We start from the raw sequence: 27,480 nt of genomic DNA on the forward strand, positions 1-27,480 counted from the left end.
CTTCAGACGAGGGTACTTATTTTTGTTTCCCTCCTCCAGATTGAGGTTGGGTTTTTGCTTTGTTCTACTCCTCAGCTCGGATGAACTTGTCTGAGGCATTCAATGCCTCCTCCAAGGTCTGAGGTGAATTCATGACCATGAAGTCGGAGAACGGCCCAGTTCTGAGACCGTGCTGAAGGGCGAAAACTGCCAGCCCTTGATCCAGCTGAGAAATGCTGGATGACTCGTTGCTGAAGCGAGTCAGATAGTCTCGGAGGCTCTCGGCCTCACCTTGCTGCAGGCCCATGAGCTTTGCGGTAGTCTTCTCTCGGCGATTTGCCGTGGAAAACTTGCTCTTGAACTTGGAGGACAGATCGTCCCACCCAGTAATTGAGCCTTCTTTAACTCCCTTGGATATCCACGCTTGCGCGACCCCCTTGAGAGTGGTTGGAAAATATTTGCACCAAGTTGCTTCGGACCTGGGGCAAAGATGCATATGAGCCTCGTACGAGGCAATATGGTCCTTCGGATCCGAAGTTCCATCATAAGTAATGTGCGATGGGATTTTTACCGTCGGCACATGGGACTCCAATATTCATTGCTCGAATGGAGAACTGGAGGGCAGCATCACGGCTTTGCCCTTATTCCCAGCCAGAGGGACCGCGCTCCGCCCTCTCAGAGAGGTAGAAGTGGTTTTCGTCCCAGGCTGGGAGGTCTGGGCCTCGGCTACAGGGTAGGAGAGGCGACTATGCACGCTCCGTTCCCTATCGCCGAGCCGGTCGTGAACGCTTCGGCGAGCAGTTTCTGGCCGAGAGGCAGAACTGCTGCTTTTATGGGTTCGGCTCGTGGTGAGCTGAGTGGAGGAATCCCTGAAGAAGTGAGAGTTCCTGTTTCTCTCCCTCTCGGTTCTCCAAGTATCCTCTTCCCATTCGCCAAGCTCCTTGAAGGAGGAGAGTTTCCCCCCCTCCTGGCCGATGCTCCTCCGCTGATTTCTGGTTTGCGGAGGGGTTCGGTCGCATGGAGGTGGCATGTTTTGGGCCTTCATGGCTTCCATGAGGACCGCTAAGGCTCTCGCTACCTCCTCCGAGTTGGGCCCTGTCAGGGGTGTCCTCGGCTGAGAGCGAGAGTAGGTGCGAATACTCCGGGATTGGCTCCGGGCATGAGATTGAGTCCTTTGGGTGGACCAGTTGTCCTCATTTGACCGAGGCGGGCTCGGCGGATGATTGGACTGGATGATAGGAGATTCGGATCTCTCCCTAGGCTCCTCATGAGAGTCGGGTCCCGCGGAGAGGCTCCTATCCCGAGGAGGAGACAGGCTAGAAGTGGGGCGTTCCGAGGGACCCCCTCCTAGTGACTTTCGGCGCTTTCTCAGAGGAGAAGCACCGTCGTTTTTGTTCTTGCGATTCTTAGCCATTGGAACTAAGATTGAGGTAGAACGATTGAAATTGGCTTAAAGATTCTTTGAAAGTCTTCCCCACAGACGGCGCCAAATTGTTTCGGGTAAAAACAATGGGACCTTGCCGAAGGTCCAATAAGGTGGTGAAGACTGGGCTCGGTCCAAGTGATGATGGACCAAGGATTTCCTGCACAGAAGACACACGTAAACTAGCCTCGGGGGTGTTGCCGAGGAAGGCCCCTCCGATGCTAAAGTTAGTACAATGTGTAGAGAGAGAAAGCTATGCAAGAGAATTAATTCCTTGAGGCTTTTTGTGAATGTGAATGAATGTACAAATGTAATATTGATGGCTTTTATACCTTTGCACATATGGGAGAAATGGGCTTGGGCCCAATTGACTTGCCTTGTAGACTGATCTTGACTTTAGCATCATTTGGAGAGTTGAACCTTGACCTTGGGCTTTTAATTGGATCATTTAATTACTAGGCCCAATTGGACTAAATTGGACCCAAACAGAGATTAATATAATTGGGCAAGAGTTACGAGTTGACTTTATAAGAGTAATTTTACTATGCTTGATACATGCATTGCTAAAAGAATTTATGCCTTAAAATTTGGATAAGATTTAATGTTGGATTCATTTTATGCCCCATATGCAAGGATTACGGGGAGATTGTATTCATTCCATTATTTTATGTAATCCTTGCACATAAATAATAAAATATATTGATGGTCAGTTTGATATATACATTAACTTAGATTTCAACGATTTATTAAATAGAAGTGGCCACATGTTAATTAAATATTTTGAAATGATACCATCCTGAAGATGGATATAAATAAATGTCATTGATCATATACTAATAGTAAATGCTCCAATTAAAATTGATGTCTAAGAAGGACAACACCAATTGCTGATGAACCTATAGCGTGCCTGAAGTGTGATAGATCAATGGAATCTAAAGATAATTAAGTATCTTCGAAAATGAAATGAGCCACTATTGACAATGACAAATTTGAGGAAGTGATAAACTACATTACATTTCTAGAATAAATAACTTTTAGTAAAATTCTTATGTTCCATGATTATATAAAAGACTCCAGAAGAGTATAAAATATCCAACAAGATTAACATATATCAAGTTTATAGTTTAAACTCCAGTAGAGTATGAGTAATTATTGGATAAAATATTAATCGATTGTCTTGCCAATTGTATAAAGAAACACATGTTGGTGTTATAATATCACATCATATTCATGGCCATGCATAAATTAAGTTTAATAAAGTAATCACTAGCGTTGGAAAACTGACCAGAGTCCAAATTTAGAGAAGTGATTGGATGTGATAATTCAATTAGGCCATCCGGGTTTAATAATTACCCGTTATGGAAACCTGAAGTTTCATTTGATAATGTGCTGACGTTCTCTCAATGTTAGATATATGAAATGAATTGAGTGGCAAGACATAACATTGAGATTGAGCTATATTTGGATTGTGATTCATAATAATTATTATTGATGAAAATTTCAAGAGTTAATAGGTTTTGATTTCTAATATAAGAGAGTAATGGGTGACCAGAAGTTCACTAAAATAACTTATATATTATTGTCAACTATTAGGTGACCAGAAGCTCACCAAATATACTTTTAATATAATTCTTCTGAGAGATAAATTTTGTTAATTATGATCCTCCCATGAAATGAATTTTATTGAAAATTGTATAATAAGTTGGTGAAGAATTGTGATGCCCCTATATATGAGATATTATACCAACTTAGGGGAAGAATTGGAGTAAGTTGGCAAAAAAAAAAAATATAATTAAACTGATGATCCCTATATATGTAATGGTAATTTGAAATGTTTTATAGCCAACTTTCGTCCATATGTTATCAAGATATGTCGCACATTGAGATAATGCTTTCCAATTGTATATACTTGAATTACTACACCTGAAGTGTAGATTGTATAATCGGTTCCTAAATAAAGATGTGATATATGGCAAGATAGTGCAGTTGACACTTTTAATAGTGTAATAGTATATTAATACCAGGTGTATGAAATACTCTTAAAGTTGTGTAGATATCTGAATTTTTACAATAGATGGCCTATGATGTAAGAAAATTATGATGGTACCAATGAAAAATGTATTCAGATATTATTGTCAAAATAGCATGCAAATTAAAATTGTACCTTGAGGAATTATATGATGATACCGATATATGATGGAACCGATAAATAATGCATATGCATGATATAATGGACTAGTGAACAGGGGATGTGGAATATATGTCCATTTTAATGTCGACATAATGATAATAATTAAAGTTATCATAGACCAGAAGTCCAATGAAATATGGATTTTTAAAATCCACACTGTACAGTGTCTTACATTATTTCGAGTCCTATGTATATTCATATGCATGTGTGAGTCATAGGTTACTGGATTATTCATTGCATATGTTCGAAGTTGTTAGATGCATTACTTATTGTATTATTTGTTTAATATGTTATCATATTTTCTATGTTTCATATTGCATGCATTACTTTCTATACAATAATTCTGGTGTATTCAATGTTCATTCCAAGTATATTAAGACATATTTACAACTTTGATGGAAAATGAGAAAGAGATATTTATATTCCAATGGGCTTATAATTGTGATGAAATTATTGATGACGCCGATTTAATTGCATGTTATGAATCATGTAAGAAGAAGAGTTCTTGAAGAACTTATGTACGACGCATTTATATATCCAGCCCTACAAAATTCATATTTTGAATATTCTAATTATTATTAAACTTTTAGTCTATGTGATTAAATCATTGACATCTCAACCTGAAGTTTGAGCATATAAGTGCTAGTAATGAGAATTACTATTTGTATATGAAAGAGAACTATCGTATTAATTATAAATATTCTAAAGAACCAACAAGATACTTATGCGTGAGACTGTTTTATCATGGTCCAGAAGAACCATGATCAATGTATATAATTGCATGTGTTATATTATTATTTCATACAAGATTGAAAAATCAACATTAATAATATCATGTGTTGCCATATTATTATTAAGGAATGTTTACTCGAATAATAATGATCAGCAATTTATATTATTCACGCCCTCCAGAAGAAGGCATAAGTATAATGAATATGGAAACTTTAAACAGAGATTTCGAATGAAATGTGGACAAACACATATATTATTGTTATAGGTTTGGTGATATGAAGACTCACTTGTTCGCGTAAAGATTTGAAGATTTGGGAGGATCGATAATCAAGGAATGATACTATTCTGCGTCATGTGAGAAGACTCCCAACTATATTGGATTCATTGCATTAGAGGACCTCAAGTTGAGTATTCATCAGGGGGAGAAATTACGCGTTGCACTCTTTTTCCCTTAACCATGGTTTTTGTCCCATATTGGGTTTTTCCTGGTAAGGTTTTTAACGAGGCAGCATTTCGAGTGTATTACGAAAAATGTTATACTCTTTTTCCTTCATTAGGTTTTTATCCCACAGGGTTTTTCCTAATAAGGTTTTAATGAGGCACAGTCTTCGATAATGGACATCCAATGGGGAGTGTTATGAAATATTTGTGGATGACCATTATATTCCTATATTCTCTAGAATATTCTAGATCTAGGGTTTAGTGTTCTCTAAGAAAACCCTAACTATTGTACATGTATATATATCTGATTCCTCACTCAATGGAATGATTGATTGATCGATTCTCTCCTCAATTTCTCTCTCATTCTCTTTATTTCACTAATGCAATTCTAACAATATTGTCATATCCTAATACATTTTTTATGGCAAAGATAATCAATGATAGATTTAGTAAAAAATTCACCTTGATTCAAGGAAAACTAAGCTTAATTATTGATTGCTACAGTTTTTTTCTTTCCAAAAAAAAAAAAAAAAAAAAAATACTACGGTTCTTTATTTTTAATTTTTTTTCTTTGTTTTTTTTGGTAGATAATTGTATTTTTCTTAAATGGCCAATTAGTGTGTTTTTTTTTTCCTTATAGTTGAGATAATTAAGGATATTTTTTGTTAAAAATATCCCCAAAATAATGCTGACTAGGATTTTTTTTTTAAAGAAAGAAAGTAAATTAATTACTTTTTTTTTTAGGAAAAGCCTAGCTAGTGCATTTAATTATTAAGGGACAAAGAGTCCGAGAGTACATATGGAGGAGAAATCACACCATCTGTAACGCCCCACGACCTCTTTCAGTTTTTAATTTTCTTAAAAGAAAAAAAAATTGAGGAAATTTTTATTTTCTTTTTATCCATTGGCAACTTAAAATTATGCACATAGCTTCAACGTTCAATAATGGCGGATGATTACTCACGAATTTATATGACTAATAAAAATTAAAACACAAAATGAACCATACCACACAATTAATCCCAAAATTTTAAAATAAAATTCGTACTCATGATTATTTTATACAAATTAAATTGATTACAAACTATAGTTTATACAAGTAAAAAAAAATAAAAAAATTGAAGCATTCGAGATTATTATACATTATCATTGATTACATATGTACTTTGATAATTTATGGTTATGTTTTGGATGAATAATGAAGGTTGAAGATAAATTTCCATTAAAATAGGTTAAAGATGAAGTCTAGCTGCCATTGAAAATGGACAAAATTATCAAAATGGGGATGAATTTATACAAATTTTTTTTTAACAAAAAAATTTATTTTGGAAGACTCACTTTAATTTTATAATTTTGAATGGTTGTTTACATAATATAATACTATAATATGGGGAAAAAAGTTACTCTCTAAAAGTAATGAACCAAACAACACTTTGCTTACAAATTGCTGACTTGTTATGACTTAAATGATGTGTAACTTAGATTTTTTAAATTTTTTAAAAATGTAATATTCAAAAGTTAACGTTTCAGATTTATTCTCTTATTGTACTCGACCATAGTCGTCTATAGTCGACGACTATGATAGAACCATCCAAGAAAAAGGTGAAACTGCGAGTTAAATGTTAGCTCCTAAGCAAGAGTATAAAATGCAAGTTATATGCTGCCATCTATGCGAGAGTTTAGAGTGCAAGTTAAGTGAGACCACCGTTTCCAACCCCATTCTCAATCCCCACATTTATTCCTCTTCCCACAAAACAAACAAGGGATTATAAATTCGTGCGGAGTACCATTATTTTCCCATTCCCAACTCTCAATTCCCATCAGACAAACACCCAAAAGAAAAGAAAAAAAAAAAAAAAAAAAAAAGGGACAAAATCCAATGAGTTTAAGCGGGAAACTCATTATTAAGTAAAGCAAAAAGATTAAAAAAATATAAATCTTTCCTAAAGTTTCGATCTTCATATTCATTCATAACTACTTTTCATTTCCTCTCTTCAAAACCCTCCTCTCTCAAAAAACCCCAATTAAAAAATCTCAAAATTCTCCCATCATTCTTCCTTTTACAATGGCAGGCCAATCTCAATCTCGAACAACCAAACAGCAACAAAAGAAAGAATCAAATACTACTACTTCTTCAACACCTCTTAATAATAATAATAACAATAATAATACTAATAATGCAGGAAAACCATTACCATCAATAGGATCATCAGTAATCCCAATCATAAACAAACTTCAAGACATTCTTTCGCCACTCGGTTCCGATGAGCTCTCTAAAATCCCTCTCCCTCATGTTGCTGTAGTTGGTAGTCAAAGTAGTGGCAAGTCTAGTGTTCTCGAATCGCTTGTCGGTCGTGACTTTCTTCCTCGTGGTTCCGATATTTGCACTCGTCGTCCTCTTATTTTACAGCTTGAGCGTCGTACTACTACTGCTGTCAATAATGATATTGATAATGATAATGACAATAATAATGGTACGAGTAATGGTAGTAGTGGTAGTGTTGGTGTCGTTGATGATGATCGAGAGTGGGGGGAATTTCTTCATATGCCTCAGTCTCGGTTCTATGATTTCGCTCGTATTCGTACTGAAATTCAGGTTTGTGTTTTTGGTACTTCGTAATATTATTTTTTGATCGTTTAGGTTTGTAATTGCTCTGTCTCAATTTAAGTGTAACATTTGAAAAAATAATTCAGTGCTCCGTGTATAAATTGGGACAGAGGGAGTAACAAACCTAACAACTTATACGTGTTCGTGTTAATGAATTTAGTTTAAATGTTTATATGTTCACAAAATTTAGTCAATTTGATTAATTAAATGATTGAAACTTCTAAAATTGGGTGCTTTCTACAGCTTATATTATAATTTTAACATTTGATGGTTGGAATTATTGCTATGTCAACATTTTGCAGGATTTTGAAATGGTTATTATGCATTACATTTGTGTGACAAATTCAGAATTTTCAGTAATTCACTCATGATTAGCAATGAAAAGTACTTAAATAAGTGTGAATCCTACTTATTTATGCTAATAATAATCCAATTTAATCATATGTTTTCAACCTATATATGCTAATAATCCAACAAAGTAGTGTTCAATTGTGGGAATCCAACCTATATATGCTAACAATTCGATTCCGTTTATGCTACTTATTAATTGTTTATGTTTGTTATAGTTTTCCTCGATCTTAAATCATTTTATTGATATACGGTATTACAATTGTGTGACAAAAACAGAATTTTCAGTCGTAATTCATTCATGATTAAGAGAAAAGTACTTGAATTGTGAATCCTACCTATATATGCTAGGAATTATTCAACCCCATTTTTGTTTTAAAGCTATACTTCCTCTGTTTTTTTTTACTTGACCTGTTTCTTTTATCACGCTTGCCAATGCAAAACATTAATGATCAATAACTTTAATTCTACAAGAGTAAATATAATAAAAGTTATATATTATGATAGTACTAATTGAGATGAATTTAAAAATATCCTACATGAATATATTTTTTCTTACATATTATTCACAAAATACGGTCAAAGGAGGGGTGGTGAATAGTGTAAAAGTCAAAGCGGGTCAATTAAAAAAAAAACGGAGGAAGTATATGCTATCAATCCGATACAGTAGTTTTCGATTGTGGGAATCCAAACTATATATGCTAACAATACAATTCCATTTATGTGACTTATCTAATTGTTCATGTTTGTATCATAGGCCTGTCAGTATTTTTGAACTTTTTCTTGCTATTATATCACTTATTCTCGCATATATCCCATTTTCAATGTTATGAAAATATTAACAACTTGACAACATATTGCATTTGGAATCAACTCGCTAATTTAAGTTAGTAAGCAACCATATTGCTTAATGTGGGAAATTATCTAGCATCCGTCATGTGGTTGCAGGCTGAGACGGAGCGAGAAGCAGGAAAGAATAAAGGAGTTTCAGACAGGCCAATAAGGTTAAAGATTTCGTCACCAAATGTTCTGAATATAACACTGATTGATCTGCCAGGGATCACTAAGGTTCCTGTTGGAGATCAACCTACTGACATAGAAGCCAGGATTCGGAAGATGATAATGGACCATATTCAGCAAGAAAACTGTATCATTTTAGCAGTGAGTCCTGCAAATTCTGATTTGGCAACTTCTGATGCCATTCAAATGGCCAAACAAGCTGATCCCAAGGGTACTATATATATATATATATATCGATCATTTAACATTTAGATGCCTATTTTGAATATCTTGTCTGATTCCACTCCCATTTCGATTTTATGGCAACTTCATAGAATTATTTCATGCACTTTGACAGGTAACAGGACAATTGGAGTCATCACTAAGGTACTTTTTGCGCGGTTATATTTCTCTGTTTATAGCTAATCATGTCGAACTTTGAAGATAAATGTGTGACATATGTTTTGCTGCAGCTTGATATCATGGATAGGGGTACTAATGCTTGCAACTTCCTCCGTGGAAAAATTATCCCCCTTCACCTAGGTTATATTGGTGTGGTTAATAGAAGTCAAGCGGTATATGTTCCAACTCGACTTATTTAATATGTTGTCTGTTCTCTGTATCTAGCTTTATATGGTGATTTTCACCATGAAGGTCTTGCTTGGACAAGATGATGTATGAGACTTCATTAATCGAGTATGATTTCTGTTTTGTCTTATGAAAACTGCAATAGATACGTGGGTAAGTAATATGCAATTCCCCCCCCCCCCCTCTTATGTATGCTTATAATCTCTTGTGCAATTTCAGGACATTAACAAGAATAAAAGTGTTGGCGAAGCGCTTAACTATGAGGAACAATTCTTCCAGGATCATCCTGTAAATCTTTGTCTCCTAATCTGTCTAATACAAGTAGTTGTTTTCATCATATTGCTTTCAGCTCATTGGATACCTTTTAATATTGAAGGAGTATCATAGTATTCAAGATCGTTGTGGCATTCCTCAACTAGCAAAGAAATTGAATGAGGTCATTCTTATCTCTTGATTAGTGTGCGATTTTTTTTATTATCCTTTGTCACCATACAAACCTGTCTTCTGTTTTTTTATTTCAGATTCTTGAGCACCATATAAGAGCAACTCTCCCAGCCTTAAGGTCCCAACTTCAGTCATATTTTCGAGCTATTGAAGGAGAAATGAGGACATATGGAGATGCCATGGATTCCAAAGTGAGTTCAACCACTCTTTCTAATTACTCAGTCAATACCCTTTATCGAGTTCAGTGTATCATGCTCTTAATTATGCTCACAACATCTAGTCTGAAAATTGCTTTGGTCCAAGAATGCAGGGAGATATTTTGCTTCAGAGTTTCTTATCCTATCTATTTTTGCATAGTGGCTGTGTTCCTTGTTTAGAATTGGTGCTAGAAAGATAGTTTCTTTTTGTAAGAAATTGATGAATCATTAATTTAGTCTATCATTTTGTTTGTTCAATTACCAATCCAGCTTTTCTGATGACATTTTGCAGGAAAAACAAGGAATAATTGTGCTGGACATCCTACGGAGCTATAGTGATGGTAAACTTACTTCCTTTTTCCTATCATCACCTCTACTCTGAAACATAAAGGAGAGTATTTGTCTGTGTTGCTTGGAGCTTCAACCTAACCAAATTTTCGGTCTTGAAGCTTTCATATACATCAATGTTTATTTTGACACTTAGATATTATATATTTGACCAAATCCCTACAGATTGTTGATGTTATAGTCTATTTTGAATTCTTGTTTTGAGTAATTGTCACTTGTATACTATATTTTTATGAAGTATATGCTTTGGCAACAGCTTTCTCTTCATTGATTGAGGGAAAGAACCACGAGACATCAACAAAAGAGCTGACAGGAGGAGCTAGGATTCGCTACATTTTCCAGTCAATTTTTATAAAAGCCTTAGAGGTATGAAAAATGTTTCTGCAGCTTTAACTCTGGTATTAGGAAATAGAAGTATTTGCATAGCAAAAATGGTGGTATGTATTAATGTTCAACAGTCATTCATAACTTCGTTTTCTGTTTGAAGGAAGTCGATCCTTGTGAAGATCTATCTGATGAGGATATCATAATTGCAATTCAGAATTCTATGGGCCCAAGAAATAAATTATTTGTTCCAGAGGTGAATATAATTCTGGAAATGTGGCAACTACTTGATTATCTGATTGTAAGTTCATGAACATATCCATGATAGCATAAATTTTCATGATGTTTTTCAGGTGCCATTTGAAGTTTTGATAAGAAGACAAATCGAAAGGTTGTTAGATCCTAGTCTCCAGTGTCTTCAATTTGCATGCGATGAACTGATGAAGGTTTGAAGCAAATTTAGTCTATTTGCATATAGTTATGCTAGTAAGTCATCATGCGTTCAATGCATGCTCAAGTTTTTGGGAAATTGAAATTACATTTTGATGCAGATGAGTCGCTGTTATGAATCAAGGGAGTTGAGAAGATTTCCAGGTTTAAAGAAGCGTTTGGATGCAGTGATGCTGGACTTTGTCTGTGATTCAATGAAACCTGTGGAGAAGAGGATTGTGGACACAATCTTCATGGAGGTTTGTCTTATCACATATCTAAAGTTGCCACACTATATACTCTGATGTGTAGCTATATGCCTGTATCTATGTGGACATTCATAACCACAGTAATAATTATCTCAATTACTTAGAGATTATATGATGTATGCTTTGATCTCCCCAAAATATCCGCTTTATGCAAGAACAACACTGCGAACTTGAGTGTAAAGTTGTCATGATCTGGCTTGTGCTGCCAACTCAATCACCAAACTGTTTTGCCATGTGCCAACTTTAATTAAATTAAATGAGTGGAATAAATTTGGATGAACTATGAGACGAATGAACTTCAATGTTTAGAGTCTATTTCCTAGATTTCTTACCTTAATCCCATTAGCAGTGGATATTTATGCAGTCTTAGCATGGTGGGAGAATCTAAGAGAAACCTGGTCAACAACATCACTCTTCAGAGTTCAGACTAATGGGTGTTTGTACATGTGTGCCTGATTCTAATTTTTATAATGGTTTGTCATATTCTCCGTTTCAGGCTGATGACATAAACACTTCTCACCCTAATTTTATTGGTGGACAAAGGGCAATAGAGGTTGCAAAACAGCGTATCCGTGCTTCTAGGGTACAATGCTCCCCATCTTTAGTGAGCAGCAAACATATTGTATCCTGTCTGTGGTTAATATAATTGTCTTTAATGCGTATCATCAATGGCTAAGGTTGCATTTTTGCTTGTGATGTTAGGGTGTTGTTGATCTTGACCAATTGTCTTCACCAGATCGTTCTGGTCAGAACTCTCAGAAGTATCAATCAGTGGTGGTTGAGAGATCTGGATCAGCTGGTAAAGTCCTCATAATGAACATGCTACTTATGCAAATTTTCTGGTTGCTAATTATCCCATGAGACCGTCTCAATAGATGAGTTTTACTAAACCACCAAACTTCTAACCTCTTTTACTGGCTTCTGGTTATCTTTGTTAGACTTTCTAACTAAGATGGTTTTTGTATGCTTTTCTAAGTTTCTAACATATTATTGTTACACAAACTTCTCATCTTTCTTCCGTGACTTTTGCTAATTTCTGGTTCTGGTTTATGTGATAGGTGGGCAGACATCTCAAAAGAAAGCTTTTACACATGCAAATAATAATTCCATGCCGGATCCTTCAACAACATTTTGGGGCATGCCGTTAAAATTTTGGAACCAGTCATCCAATGGAACACCTATTGGAAATGATCGAGATAAATCTGATAATGCCTTTCAAACTCCGTCATCAATTCAGCTGGTAGAGGTATGAAGCCTTTCAGTTTGTGTATCTCTTGTCGTCCTTCAATGTTTTTCTTCTTGTCGGGGGATAACATATTGGTTTGTGTAAGTGCAGCCTTTAGCATCCATAAGGCCTACAGAGGATCCAACAGAAGATGAGCTAACAGAAGTACTAGTAACACGAATGCTGTTGAAATCTTACTTCGATATTGTCAGAAAGAAAGTTGAAGATGATGTTCCCAGAGCTATAATGCACTTTCTGGTACAAGCGCTTAAACTTTTGTTATTCTCTGGATTTTTTGATTTTTGATTCCCAAGTTTATGGTCATCTTTAACTTGCTCAGGTCAATCGTATAAAAAGGGACCTTCATTCGACCTTCATTCAGGCCATTTATAGGTACTTCACTCTCATCTTAATTCATCGAGCAGGATGGATGAACTCAAACAAGTTGGTTGGTCAATAAATTTCTCATATTCTCATTGAACGAATGAAGAGGCTACAAAAAAAGACTGATTGTTTTCTCTTATTCATTACTACCATTTCTGAATCCTTAAGTGATGAATTTTTAAGCCTTGGACTTTTCTCATGACAGGGAAGAACTATTTGAAGAGTTATTGGAGGAAAATGCTGAGGTTGTGAAGAAGAGAAAGCGTACGAGTGAAATGTACAGGGTGTTGAAGCAGGCTATTCAGGTGTGTATTGTAATATACTTCCTCCGTTCCATTTTACTGTTATACAAGTAGCTGTTTAAGGCTAATAGGCTTTGTTACGAGTTTGTAGCAGGAAACATTAGTTAATGCATCAGCATTTAGTATTCACTTATTTTGACAAAGGTATATCTGGAGTACAAGGATCATGTTATCATATCGAAGTATAATGATTCAAATTGTTGTTTGTTTGATGTTGCTGCAGACCCTTGACGAATTCGAGTCCTACATTCCATCATCGAAGCCAAGTAGCTACCAAAGCCAACCACAACAAAGCAGCAGCAACAAATTTTCAAGTGTATCATTGTCTAAGAGTAAAAAAGCTCAAAGATTATACTACTCAATGGAGCAACATGATATTGTGTAACTTTGCTCCAATTAGGCAGATATAAAAATTAGACAAACTCTAAGCAGCCTTTTAGAACAAGCATGTCGTCTTACAAAGATTTCTTCTTCTTTTTTTTTTTTTTTTTTTTTTCCAATTGTTTTTTGTAAAAGGGCAATGGTCCTGTCATAATGAGTTTCATTCTAGTCATGGGCTCATGGCTGCTTGTCTTTGGATAGGAAGGGTTTGGTCATGACCCAACGCATTTTAATGGTTTGCCATATATTATAATTTATAAGTCATTTTATGCACTGATCCAACCCATATGCAATGCCCATAATGTTGGACCGTATTATGATTGTGTGTTTCCATTATTATGTTGTAACTAATAGAGTGGTCCGGATACAACTTACGACGACTCAACTATGTTTCTCCTTGTGGCTTTGTTTTTATGTGTGTGTTGGCGTTGTTGTAAACATTATAACCTTACTAGTGTAATTGGCGTTGTTGTAAACATTATAACCTTACTAGTGTAATTGGCGTTGTTGTAATCATTATAACCTTACTAGTGTAATGAGCGACTCTTAAATCAAATTGACTTCATAGTATTTACAAATGCACATTTAGCTTTCCATATTTCCTATTATTGTAAATTTGCAAACTTACATCAAATTAAAAGTGGCCTAATAGTAAGGAGAAAACCTTTCAAATTTGAAGTTGAAGGCTCAATCTCCTGAAAAACACTTTGAACTTTTGAAGGTTAGAAACAATACACCCTTTCTCTTATCCTTCCTTTATTGAAAATCAAATTAGAAGTCTAGCACTAGATCTCGCATATAGGTTATAAGGTCGTGTCAAGTTCAAGTCAACTCCTTTAATAAACCGGTTACACACTCTGACGTGAACACGGCCCATTTAATTAAATGGGTTAAGACACTTGACTTGAACTTGACCCAATAATAAATGGCTAACTTGAACTCGACCTACTTAACCTATTTATTTGAATAAGTCAAACTTTGTCTCAACAACCCATGTAAGAAATTGGGCCATTGCCTCAATATTTAAACTTTTGATACTTTTGAACCATTAAATTAAGTCATAAAATATGTCACTATGGTGACAAATGACAATCTATCTATTACCTAGTCTATACCTATAAACACCAGAAATACTAAATTAACAGGTGGCAAAGCTATCTCTTCTTAAAAATTCGCCATATGTCATGATTTTAAAAAAAAAAGCCTTTCATTTTATCTTTATGTTGAAAAGAAATTGTATTGTTTTTCTTTCAAATATTAATTTCTCACTTAATAAACTTTTCAACTTCTTAAAAAGTCTTTTAGGGTTTAGGGTTAAAAGAATAAAAGAATAACATACAATGAAGAGTTTTAAGAATTTTTTTTTTTTTCCCTTCAAAAAATTCTTCTTAAAACTCTTCATTCTATATTAATTTTTTTAATTCTGTATAATTTCATCTCCCTCTATAGTTAAGTTATATATCAACTGTGATATTCTACATTTTAGTTTTTTTTTTACTTTCTTCGAAATATGTAAATACTTTATATCTATAATTGTAGACACCTGATTGTGTTTCCCCAAAAACCAAACCCAGTGATGAGTACTTTTCACGTCATTGAATATCGAACGAGGTGAAATGTTGAAGAGTCTCGTGAATTCTTTTGTTTCTAATAAAATAATTCATTTCTATTTTCGAAAATCATTCATTTCGTATTCTATTTATGAAAAACATCAATCCAGTTTAGTTTGGTCTATAATATGGGTCCAATAATTGTGTGTAGTTGGATGGGATTTGAAAAGACATTTTCAACAATATATATTATGAGTCCAATTTCCGAGTTCTAATAAGGAAGTTATGGCCGAAATACTAAACTGGGTCCTAAATGAGTTTTATGGGCGGTCCAATGATCATGTGGAGGGTCCATTAATTTTAATTGTATTCCTAAAGTCATTAGGATTTATCTTAGTCTTCTAGAATTATCTAGAAGGTTATTTTGAGTTCTAAGGGGATTAGGATTAATAATTATTATTATCATTGATTCTGAAAAGATAAAGATAAAGTACGGACTCTAAGTAACCTAATTCGATTAGGAGAAGGACTTCGTACGGAAACTTTATTGTACAGCAACCATCGCGCCGCGATGGGTTATCACCATGCGATGGGCTTATCGCCATGCGATAGAGCTATCGTGTCGCGATAGTCCTGTCGCGTCGCAATGGAGCTAATTTTACTGCGAGTCAGATTCTGACTCTTTTCTATCGTTTACAATCGATTTTTCTTTATATAAATAGGGTCTTATTCCTTTGTTTTCAAATCACCAACAATCATCAATCTTCTCTTTCTCTCTCTGAGCTAAAGCTGATTCTTTCTCTCTTTCTTTTTAGATTTTCAAAACTTTTTCATACAAATACACCATACATCCTTCACGAGACTTGAATACACCTATCCAACCTCGAAGTTGCCTTTATACCTCGACGTGAAAGGTTGATAGTTCTGACTTCTGAGGGTTTGGTCCCAAATCTAATTTCAATTATTATTTTGATTATTTGATTTAATATTTTCATTGAAGTTACTAACGTGTGTATTGTTTTGATAGAAAGATGTACGAGACATCAAAGTAAGTAATTAGATTACTTCTTAATTATTCTTTTAATATAGAAATCATGCTTATATTATTTTAATTCCTATTATCATGTTAGGATGCCTTTATTGCTTTCTACTATCATATTAGGGATAAAACTTTGATTTTTAATGTTTAGTGACATGCTATGATTTGTTATTAATCATGTTAGTATCGTGCCTAGGATCTTGCTAATATTATGTTTAGAGAATATTATTGTTATGATGATTTGTTGTGTCAAAACATATATATATAATCATTTTACGTAATTTGTTAATTCACGAATGTTTCATGTTATTTGTTAATTTATGAATTGTTTCATGTTATTTGTTAATTTACAAATATTTCATGTTATTTGTTAATTTACAAATATTTCATGTTATTTGTTAATTTACAAATTTATGAATAATTTATATATAATTTGTTAATAGTTATATGTTGCTTGATATTATTGTTATTGCTTGATCACGCCCTTTCTTGCAGGTTTAAAGGGAAGTTGTACTTGAAATCACGCTTAATAAGATAATTAATAATTTTATTTAGGCTAATGTGATTTTAATTCAAGTGATCGTCAATAATAGATTTATTTGTGCATTAATAATCAACCAACATAGATTAAACAGGTTTAGCATTAATTTATTGGTTGTTTGTTAATTGGAAAACACACATGAATATGAGAAGAACAAAGTAGAGGCCTATTTAGGGTATGTTCAATCTCTTTTAGGTTGGATTGTTACCTTCATCTCCGAATATCTAGTCATGATTCAGGACCAATATGGAGTTAGCGATCTCTGTGATCGTGAAGGGGTGTAACCTTCACCTCGTGGACGGTTTATAAGTTTCTAAAACTTGTTGGCGACTCTTTTACTCTAACTTCCTTTCCTTTGAATGCTATCACGCTTGAATGTATGATCACAGTGGGATTCAAAGTTGGGTGTTTGAAATATTCCCTATAATAATATTTTATTTTTATTAAAATTTCCTAATCATCAAAATACATATTGTTGTTTTATATACATTATAAGCATGGTATTAATTGAAAATAGGAGAAAACTCATTATTTAAATGCGACTTTTGATGTTAATTTCACTCTTTAAAAATTATTATTATGAGATACTACATATGATATTTTACGTAGTAATAAACTAAACATCGAAACAAACCTGGTCGTGCATAATGCACGGGCCATAAAACTATTTAATTAATTACACGAAGATTACAATAACATGTAATTAAGTTTGTAATACTACAAAACCATTCCCTAATTGGGTTGGGCCTGTTTTTTTTATTTTTTTAATATTCGCTTCGTTCTAGTAAATTGTGTACATTTAATGTTCATACGCTTCCCAATGCACTTTTTGTATCGTGAATATCTATAATTTTCTACCATTAAAAATTATAAGGATTCAACATTTATAATATACACATTAAGACGAATCAAACAAGACTCACATGACTATGTTTATATGTATACATCTATACTTAGGCCCCATTCTTTAGAGCTGCTCTGCTATGCTTTACTCTGCTCTGCTCTCCTGAGCCCTACTCTGCTCAAATCAAATCTGCTCTGCTTTGTTCTGCTCTGTTCTATTCAAAAGAAATCTGCTCTGCTCTGCACTGCTTTGCTATGCTGTACTCTATTTTCAAATAATAATTAATAATAACAATAATAATAATTAATATTCAATAATAATAATAATTAATATTGTATTGATGATAATAATTTATTATTTTGAATAATTATAATAATTATTAATAAAATAAATTTAATAATTATTAATATTAATGATAATTAATATTTATTAATCATAATAATAGTTATCATTATTAATATTTAATAATTCAAACTATTAAGAATTAATATTTAATAATATTATTAATTAATAATTTCTAATAATTATAACAATTCTTTCAAAAAATAAATAATAATAATAACAATTAATAACAATTTCTTTTATAAACATTTGATATTAGAATCACAATGTGTATAGTAGAAAAATTATATGTATGTGGGTATTGATTGTTAGTTCATTGAGTTGAATTATTTTTCAAATCTTTTCATACAATTTAAGAATTAAAAAAAAGAGGTTGTTTTCAAGTAGTACTTTGTATATCATTATTATATTTAGGGTATAAAATATATGATTAAGACAAATTTATAAGTAAAATCATTATTACTCATTAAATCATTTTATTTTAAATTTTTTGTGAAATAAATATAAGTAAACCGTTGTCTTTTATCTTTCTACTATTAACATATGTTAAATATGGTATACGTATATTTATGTTTTCACTCACCTAAATCAATGGTATATGCACTTAGTAATAGTAATAGTAACAATAATAGTAATAGTAATAATAATAATAATAATAACAACAACATTAATAATAATAACATTAATAATATTATTAATAATAATAGTAATAATAATAATAATAACAACAACATTAATAATAATAACATTAATAATAGTAATAATAATAATAATAATAATAATAATAATAATAATAAAAATAGTAATAATAATAGTAGTAACAATAATAGTAGTAATAATAATAGTAGTAGTAGTAATAATAATAATAATAATAATAATAATAATAATAATAATAATAATAATAATAATAATAATAACAACTTTAATAATAGTATTAATAATAATGTTGAAATCTGCTCTGCTCGGCTCTGCTCTGCTATCCTGAAATCTGCTCTGCTCTGCTGAAATTTAATCTGCTCTGCTCTGCTGACCCCTGCTTTGCTCTGCCCAGAATCTCAAAAGAACAAGGCCTTAGTATTTTAAAAAGAAGACCATTGAAAAAACTCTCATGACACTTCTTCAAAACACTCCGGCAATACGCCACATAGGACACGACACTCCAAACCTTATATGCCACGTGTCATGCTATCTCCTTCATCTATACTTAGGGTCTGTTCTCTTCAGCTTATTTTCAGTCCAGTTCCTAATTTCCTTCTTTCATAAAATATTCAGTTTAGTTCAGTTCAATTCAGTAAATGAGAATAGACCCTTAGTATTTAAAAACTCTAACCATGATACACACATGTCTCCATCCTATGTTCTCTTTTCCAATCCAATGTGTCACATGCTCACTATTCCAATCCAATATGCCACGTGTTCACTATTCTAATGCAATGTGCCACGTGTACAAATCAATGTTTAAATGGAAAGTAATTGGTCATCAAATTATTAATATTAATTAAGAATTTAAAACTTATAATAATACTACGTAATACTTCATCTGTTTTTTAAGTTGACATTTTTCTATTATCACGCTTGCCAACGCATGTTTTTAACGATTAATATCTCTTATTGTCAACATTTTAAAATTATAAAAAATGGATATTAATAAAATATACATTGAAACGATTCAAATAAGATTTCACATGAATATGTGTTATTGTATTTATAAACCACAAAAGCGAGTCAAAGCGTATTGTGTGAATAGTGTAAAAGTCAAACGATGTCAACTAAAAAAACGGATTATTTAGAGATATTAGTTGGGGTAAAAGCTAAACTGTTTGGATTTTATGTTAGCTAGAAGCTTTGACCTTTCATTCCACCTATACAATTTACACCACAAATGTAATATGGAGTATCTATAAATTAAACCAAAAACCCACCATAATCCCGTGGCGATTCCCACCATCTTCATCAGCAAAACCACAAATAATTCAACACTCTTCCTCTTCATCTTCCCTCTTCAATTCCCACAAATTAAATTCCTTTAATCATGTTTTCGGTTACAAATTCTGAACATAATAATGATGTATGTTAATGATTTTTTAGTATTTATTCACTCATATGTCGATGCAATATTAATTCTATATAACGTAGTACCTCCATCATCAAATTCACATGCAGATTCACATATGGTAAGTGACTATCAACTTGTGCCTTTTTTAATTTTATTTTATTATTAATATTCTTATTTTTGTAAAGATTTTATATTTAAATTTTCAATGAAAATGAAATAAAATTTAAACATGCATGAATTTTCGTTAATTGAAACCCCAAATTGTCAAAATTGGAAAATTGTTGTTTGCTTTTGTAGAGAGCTTAATGCAAATTGAAGGTGGTTGCTAGAGGTGAAGATGTTTTACTAATTAATCTCATATTTTGTTTAAGCTTTAACAATTTTGGGAATTGAATTATGTATGTATTAGCTAATCCGAATATGGATTGTTTGTTCTCGGTTTTATGGGTTTGTTTTCTCTGTATGATGCCCATTAAGGGAGACAATAACACATCACCATATGGTCTTTAATGAGGATTGTCAAAGTACTTTGATCTTTAAAAAAAGTTGATAAATTAGATAACGTTGGATCCACTGCCTTCAAAAAAAAAAAAAAAAAAAAAAGGGTAACGTTGGATTACTAGATAAAGAGAATATTTATCAAAGAGCATATCTATGTATATTGGTCTTAAGTGTGCTAATTTGCAAATGCTCATTCTTCCCGCATTTCATTTTCTTGATTTCAAAAGTAAAATCTAATGTACTTATTATTTTAGTAATCACCAAACACCGTTTTTTCAGTCTATTTACGGCTAGCAAACCCACTAAACCATTTTGCTACTAAAGTGTTCTTAGTGCTAATTGTGTATTCTACCTTTCTAGACAATGATATCTAATTGATAGACAAGGCCCAATGAAAATAAGCCTAAGTCCAATATTCAAAATTTTAATTTGTTTACAGGAATGATGAGTCAATCCCGAAAATACAACCACTTGAAGAATAAGAAAATCCACATGAGGCAAATTCCACGGCATACAGAATGGAGGAGACAAAATATGAAGACATGACGAGAAAATATGGATGCTACAATATGAAGAATGTTATCTCATTCAGTCATTCTCCAACTATCCTATGTAAACATGGTTACTTAAACATATATTCAATAATATTTTGCCAATCCAACTTCCTAATTATTGATTGCTTACCAATCCAATGAATGCCAACTTCAACATGTTATCATAATGCAAAACAACAAATAAAAAGATAAATAAAAACTAAAACTAAACAAAACGTTAAAGTTATTGTTCCTCACAAAATAACTCACGACCAAAAACCCCCCAATGTCTCCATACTACTATTTCATGATTAAATAAACTACATGCACCAAAAAAAAAAAAAAAAAAAACTAATAATAAGCCCGTACATTTTACAGGCCAAAAGACTAGTTTATACTTATACATTTGACCATTTTTTGTTTATAAATTTTTTTGACCGCCAACCTTCTTAGTAAAAAAATCAATGTCATCTCATTTCCTTCTTCCTTAATTATGCAAGGGCCATTAATATCATACTCCATCATCTCCTCTCTCAATTCAAATCAATAGTTAACTCAACATTAGATTTCACGTAATGACGTATTTGAAAAAAAATATCGATTAACAAAGATAGCCCGGACAAGGCCGGGCCAAAAGGCTAGTTGAAAGTTATTTAGACAATTCACTCCACTTGTGAATAGTGAAATAATCAGAAATGTACACAAATTACTAGAACAGAAGAAGTATATTTTTAGAAGTATTAGGGTTTATTTGTAAATGGGTTAATGTGTTCATACGTCAATCCAACCTGGTTGTAACTTGTTTATATAAATAGGTTATATGTGTAAATTTTCTATTTAGAAGCCTCAATCCAGTGGAGCCACATTCAATCAAGTGGAGTCCTTTGACCCTTTTAAATAATTAAAATAAACAACTAATAAATCTTGAAATGTTATGAAAATCTTTAGTAAATTTTGACCAATTTACCTAAATAAATCCTATAAAATGTAATTTATACCCAGTTGAATTGATTTTTAGATTTTCCACTGCCTCAACCCAAACCCAACATGTTTATATACGGGCCGTGTTCGTGTTAGCTGTGTGTAGTTAAACGTGTTTAGACCCTTGATCGAAACCCATTAATTCGTGTTGATATCAGACCGCGTACTCATGTCATGTCAACTTTTGCAAGCTCTATTCATCAAACCAGTTGAGATCGGATTAATCGAGCTAATATTTCCACTTATGCTTGGAGATTTGTTTTAGAAACAAAATTCATGGTTTCTCACCTCAAAAAACATTATTTTCCCCTTGAAATTACAAAACTACTCAAATTTTACATAAATTACTTCAAAAAGTTACTCCCTCCGTTTTAATATGATAATCCCACATGGAATCAATCACTTAAAATAAGAAAAGGAGAATATTTGAAATCTAACATTAAAGTAAAAAATAATTCATAAATAGTTTTACCTAATTTAATTTTTTTGATTTTTTTTTAAGAAATCATTAGTCATAATTGCATAAATCAAAGAAGTACTTTCTTTAAGTCATGTAATCAATTCACAATCAATTAATTCAACCAATCAGAATTTAATACGTATAAATAGGAAATAAAAACTAAATTAAAAGAAAATACATTCAATATGGATATATTTTTTTAAAACTCCTAAAATAGTACATAAGACTAACAAATTGACACGAAGGGAGTACAAGCTTTGCCTCTCAACTAAACCTCGGAATGTAACTCGACAACCCCACACTAACCGCGAGCGCATAATTTCGATTTCGGTCTAGTAGCTTTATTCAAAATCTCTCTTTTTCACAAAGTAAACCAGAGTGGTCACTAATCACTGCAACTGAGCGGCGAAACTTGCTATTTTACGCTGTAAGTTCATATTTCCTATTCAATTATACTCCTTTAATTCTTATATAAGACTTGTTTCAATTTTAAAGTAGTTAATTTTAACTCAATTTATTTGATCTTATGCAAATTATGCTATGAATATATTATCTCGATATAATTCTTGTTTAAACCCTTTAATTTCACATAATTCCACATTAATATGTCTTGAATTTCTGCTAATTATGCTGATTTGAGTGTATTAATACTCCGTTTGTTCTTTAAAGTTGGAATCTTTTTTTGTGGGAAGCAATTGATAATATTCCTTTTCGCACTCTAATTAATTTGTGAAATTGTGGTTGATAAATATCAGATTATCATTTAATTTGGCGTTTGATCACGAATTATCAGTTCAAAAATCATATCTGATACAATAAAGAATGATACTTTATGTTGAAGTTGTTGCCTTTATTAGTCAATGAATGAAGGGGTTTTGCTCTCTTTGTCAATTCCAATGTTTTTTCCTTTACGTATACATGGTACCCAGATATATATGCAAAATTCCAAGTTTTAGTGCTTATTCTCCTGTATGAAAAGCTGAATGTGTTGGGATTATGAGATTAGTTATATTTTGATGTTACTCAAATAAATAGTGTCTAATAGGACTTGGCCATTTTGTAGTAAAAAGTCAAGTTTTTAGTTAAAAAGGAAATATATGAGTGTTATATCATGTCCAACACGACAAATAATTTTTGAGGCATATGAGGGTGTCGAGGTAACTTTGTAATGCTTTGTATTCTATTCTTTTAGCTTACTCTTATGAGATTTATCATTGGTAGATTGTCCGCTTGTGATTCTTAGTTTTGCTTTGAATTAGGCTGTGTTGGGTTGAATGTAATCCATTTTCAATGCAAAATGATTTCTAAGGAAAACACTTTTCAATGGAAGATACAATTGCAAAATTAGTTTTCTTTTGTTTAAAGTAAGAAAAGACAATTGCAGATTTTCCGCGGAAACAATTTATCCAATGCCAGCTCAACTGTGTAATTCTTGTGCTCTTATGTAGAAAGGCGAAATTCTTGCATTTAGGTGCTGTTTATGAATTTGCATTATGCTCAAATAATATTTGTTATGGGAATGTGGGATTGTGATGTTTTATTAATCTACTTTTCGTTTGTGTAAAGATCTAGGATACCATGTATAAGACATGATTATTGGTGTTGTCATTAATATATTGCTTCTATTCTTGAATTTTGTAAGAACAGAGTGAGTATATTCATAAGGAAGTCATATGCTAATAGTATATTAAAATCAGCTACTTTGTGGGGACTTATATTATGTGGTTTTAATTTTTTAAATCCTTGTGTGGCTTTGTTATATTTACAACAAAGTAGTATAAACATGGTATCCAAGATTAGGGTTTCTACCAATGGGTTATGTTTCATATATGTCTGTGGGAGTTATGCAGTCCGGATATGATCATAGATATTGAAATTGACATTATGTTTAAAAACCATATTTTATGAGTTTGTTGGGTAGACGTTTGATTTACAATGCGTTTTGTTGGGATTAGGAGGGCAAACGGAAGCACAAAATGATATAGAGAAATAAATAGATAAAAGATAGCAAGAAGAATAATAAGAGACACAAATTTAACATAGGAAAAACCCTCAAATGAGGTAAACAACCCACCAACAACGAGTACTAATTATCCAATATATGAAAAAAGGGTATGAGAGTACAACCCCGAAGGGTACAAGAGTATGGTATGACTGTCTAGATTATATTGGATCTAATTCTTAAAGAGATCTAAGAAACTCACTAATGAGCTAGTAGTTGTGTGTCTTGTGTCATGTCTTCAAAGCAAGAGGAATATAATGGATATTTATACTACAAATGTCTTGACCTTGGAGGGCAAGTATTATAACCTTGGAGGCCAAGGGTCTTCATGCCTTGGAGGCCGATATTGTAAGTAGTAATAATAACTTGTTTGTGACATGTACCCAACACGTTTTCCATTGCATAATGATCATTATCTTAAAAGTCCAATGTTGATTGTTCATATACTAATTTATGATAACTTCTGTTTTCTTGGTGATGTTATTAATTGCTTACTTCCTCAATTACAGATAGATAGAAAAAGTGGTTACAGGACAGAGTCACTAGAAGACTTTAAGACTGGCTGCATGACATACCTGAATGGCAGTTACATTGTCCCACAAGAAGGAGATCAATCTGACTGTGATACCAACCTTGATGATTATGACACAGATGATATCGACATTGATTTGATACAGATGATGATGTGACTGATGTAGGTAGTGATGATAACCAAAGTGAAGGACCCCTGTGGCTCGGTTTTGTAGAACTGCCAAAGTAAATATAAACTCTTCTTCGTCATTCATTTCCCAACAAGGCTGGTGGAACACCGGTACATACCCATATCACGGTCACTCAGCTTTCATTCAGCATTGCTTATTTGAAGTGACATATATTTGGTTAATTTTCTGTGATGATTTGTTTCGTAACTAGGCTTGGTTGGACCCAATTCATTTGCCAACTGGAAAATCATGTCTTTGCGACTTTTGTGAAGAGCCTTTACAATTTGTGCTCCAGGTATAATTTTCTTTCAGTTTCCTGCATGCTTTGGGTTCTATTCAATTTGCACTGCTACGTGTGCAGTTTCTCGAAGCATTTTGGCTAGGTTATTAGGATCATATGATGGATATATGCAACTGGATTTTACTGTAAAAATTAGAAATCTAAAAGAGCTTAAATTATAATTCTTTTTCCATATGGTTCAGGTTAATGCACCAATAATTGGAATTGAATATGCTCACTATCGAACGACTATTGTCTTTATGTGCTTATCAATGGATTGTCTCAACAAAGATTAGCATGAACAAAATTTGAAGACTTGAGAAGCAGTTTCTTGAAGGTATTTTGCTTCGAAAATTTTCCGTTAACAGTGTGTGAATATTTTCCGTTGCAACTAGAAGGTAAGTTTTAGTCTTATTTTGTAGTCCAGGTATGCCAGCATCAGTTAGTGTGATAGGAAAATCATGTAACTAGTGTTTATCGAGATTCCTTTATTTAATTGTGCTTTCTAGTTAGGCTGGTGAAGCTTAACACTTCTAAGCATTTATTAAGATATTTGGTTCGCTAATTAATTTTTCCGTCCTTGTTTCAAAGGTGTTGGTTAAGTGATGGTGAACCTTTGTGGCCAGAGTTGTGCGGAAGACCATCAATAACAGACATTCCTAAATGCAGCTACTGTAATGGCCCTATGCGATTTGAATTTCAGGTTAACCCTTGCCATCTTGTCGCTTCTGAATACTTTGTTGGAAATTAGTTATTACATGATTAGCAGTATGATAAATTCCCACAAAAAGCTCTGTTAAGTTAAGGTGTCAATTATATTTAATATCATCTTTCCATAAAGTAAAGTAGTGACATAATATGAAATTCAGTGATAAACCATTATTTGTGACAGCTATTCTCATTTGTTCAGATATAGATTTAGCAGTATTTCTGTGGCTGTTTATCTCTAATTATGAGCAAAATACACACATCAGGGAAACAGCGATTCACTTGTAGAATTACGCCATTTTGTATGAATATCTATTAACTTGCCTGACATATAAGTTTTTCAATTGAATTCATTGTCTCAGATTATGCCACAGTTGCTGTATTATCTGGGCACTGAACCAAAGGAAGATCCCTTTGCAAAGTCCCTAGATTGGGCTACTATTGCTATCTACTCATGTGAAGCTTCTTGCGATTCTGATATTAACTACAAGGAGGAGTTTCCTTTGGTTCAGCTCTATGAGCAAGTATCCAATCAGACCACGTGACTTACTATAATTGGTAGGCAACTTAACTTCACTGCAACTAATAATTTCTATGCTACGTGTATTATCTATTGGTTTCTAGGGTCTTTTTAGTAACTGTTATCTGTTCATTTGTTCATTTCATGGGATATGCTGTTCTGATATTATTCTCGGCTGTTAACTATGGGAGAATCGAATGAGAGTTCTTATTTTTTATATAAACTCTGAAGTGATGAGAGGTAGCTAGGTAGTCACCCACTTCCATATCCTTTGGTCTGATTTTGTTTGTTTGTTTGTTAATGCTTATACTTTCGTACTTTAGACTTGTTAAGGGTATAAAGCATGTAAAGCATATAGGAGTACCTTAAAGCACATTTATGAGCCATGTGGAAGCAATGAGGAAGGCGTTAGGTCTGTTGGCTCCTTTTTATATATGCTATCTTGCCTCACCAGCAAAGAGCGTCATGATCTGGCATACCCTCAAAGAAGTTGGTGATTTCGCGGTCATCTACACACCACTACTAACGAGAACTATCAGTCTCCATTGTCCTGCATAGCCATTGCGTGCTACATAGCCAGTATAAGTTAAGCTTTTTGGGTTCAGATTTTGGCCACATTAACAACACACTTAAAATTGGTTTTACGCTTTATAGTGTAGTTTTATACTACTTCTATAACAACTTTGTTCAGCTCTGCAAGCAATTTGTACTTGGAACTGCTAATTGAGTAATGTTGAAAATAATGCGAATGTTAACTAGTTTGTGTAAGAAAAAGGTATATAGATATGTAAAGTTTGCCTGATTGCAAGT

The 27,480-nt window shown here is 32.9% G+C and overlaps 2 protein-coding genes across 2 annotated transcripts; both read left to right on the plus strand.

The window, feature by feature from the left end:
- Positions 1-6,831: 6,831 nt before the first annotated feature.
- LOC145578074 (dynamin-related protein 3A-like) lies at positions 6,832-13,616 on the plus strand. Its single transcript, XM_081635471.1, has 19 exons — positions 6,832-7,362; positions 8,671-8,953; positions 9,080-9,108; positions 9,195-9,296; positions 9,529-9,597; positions 9,686-9,745; positions 9,831-9,944; positions 10,243-10,291; positions 10,555-10,664; positions 10,786-10,878; positions 10,976-11,068; positions 11,174-11,311; positions 11,817-11,903; positions 12,023-12,119; positions 12,379-12,566; positions 12,657-12,803; positions 12,886-12,938; positions 13,135-13,234; positions 13,455-13,616. The coding sequence occupies exons 1-19, from the start codon at positions 6,832-6,834 to the stop codon at positions 13,614-13,616; spliced, it is 2,505 nt and encodes an 834-aa protein (XP_081491597.1).
- A 9,940-nt stretch (positions 13,617-23,556) lies between these two features.
- LOC145578075 (uncharacterized) lies at positions 23,557-27,373 on the plus strand. Its single transcript, XM_081635472.1, is given in 8 exon segments — positions 23,557-23,616; positions 24,971-25,082; positions 25,133-25,272; positions 25,374-25,457; positions 25,646-25,737; positions 25,811-25,813; positions 26,034-26,145; positions 26,513-27,373. Coding segments are annotated over 8 exon segments (786 nt in total). The 3' UTR covers positions 26,696-27,373.
- The last annotated feature ends 107 nt before the right edge of the window (positions 27,374-27,480 follow it).

The sequence above is a fragment of the Chenopodium album genome, chromosome 14 (assembly GCF_948465745.1).
Source record: "Chenopodium album chromosome 14, dcCheAlbu1.1, whole genome shotgun sequence".
Lineage (NCBI taxonomy): Eukaryota > Viridiplantae > Streptophyta > Magnoliopsida > Caryophyllales > Amaranthaceae > Chenopodium > Chenopodium album.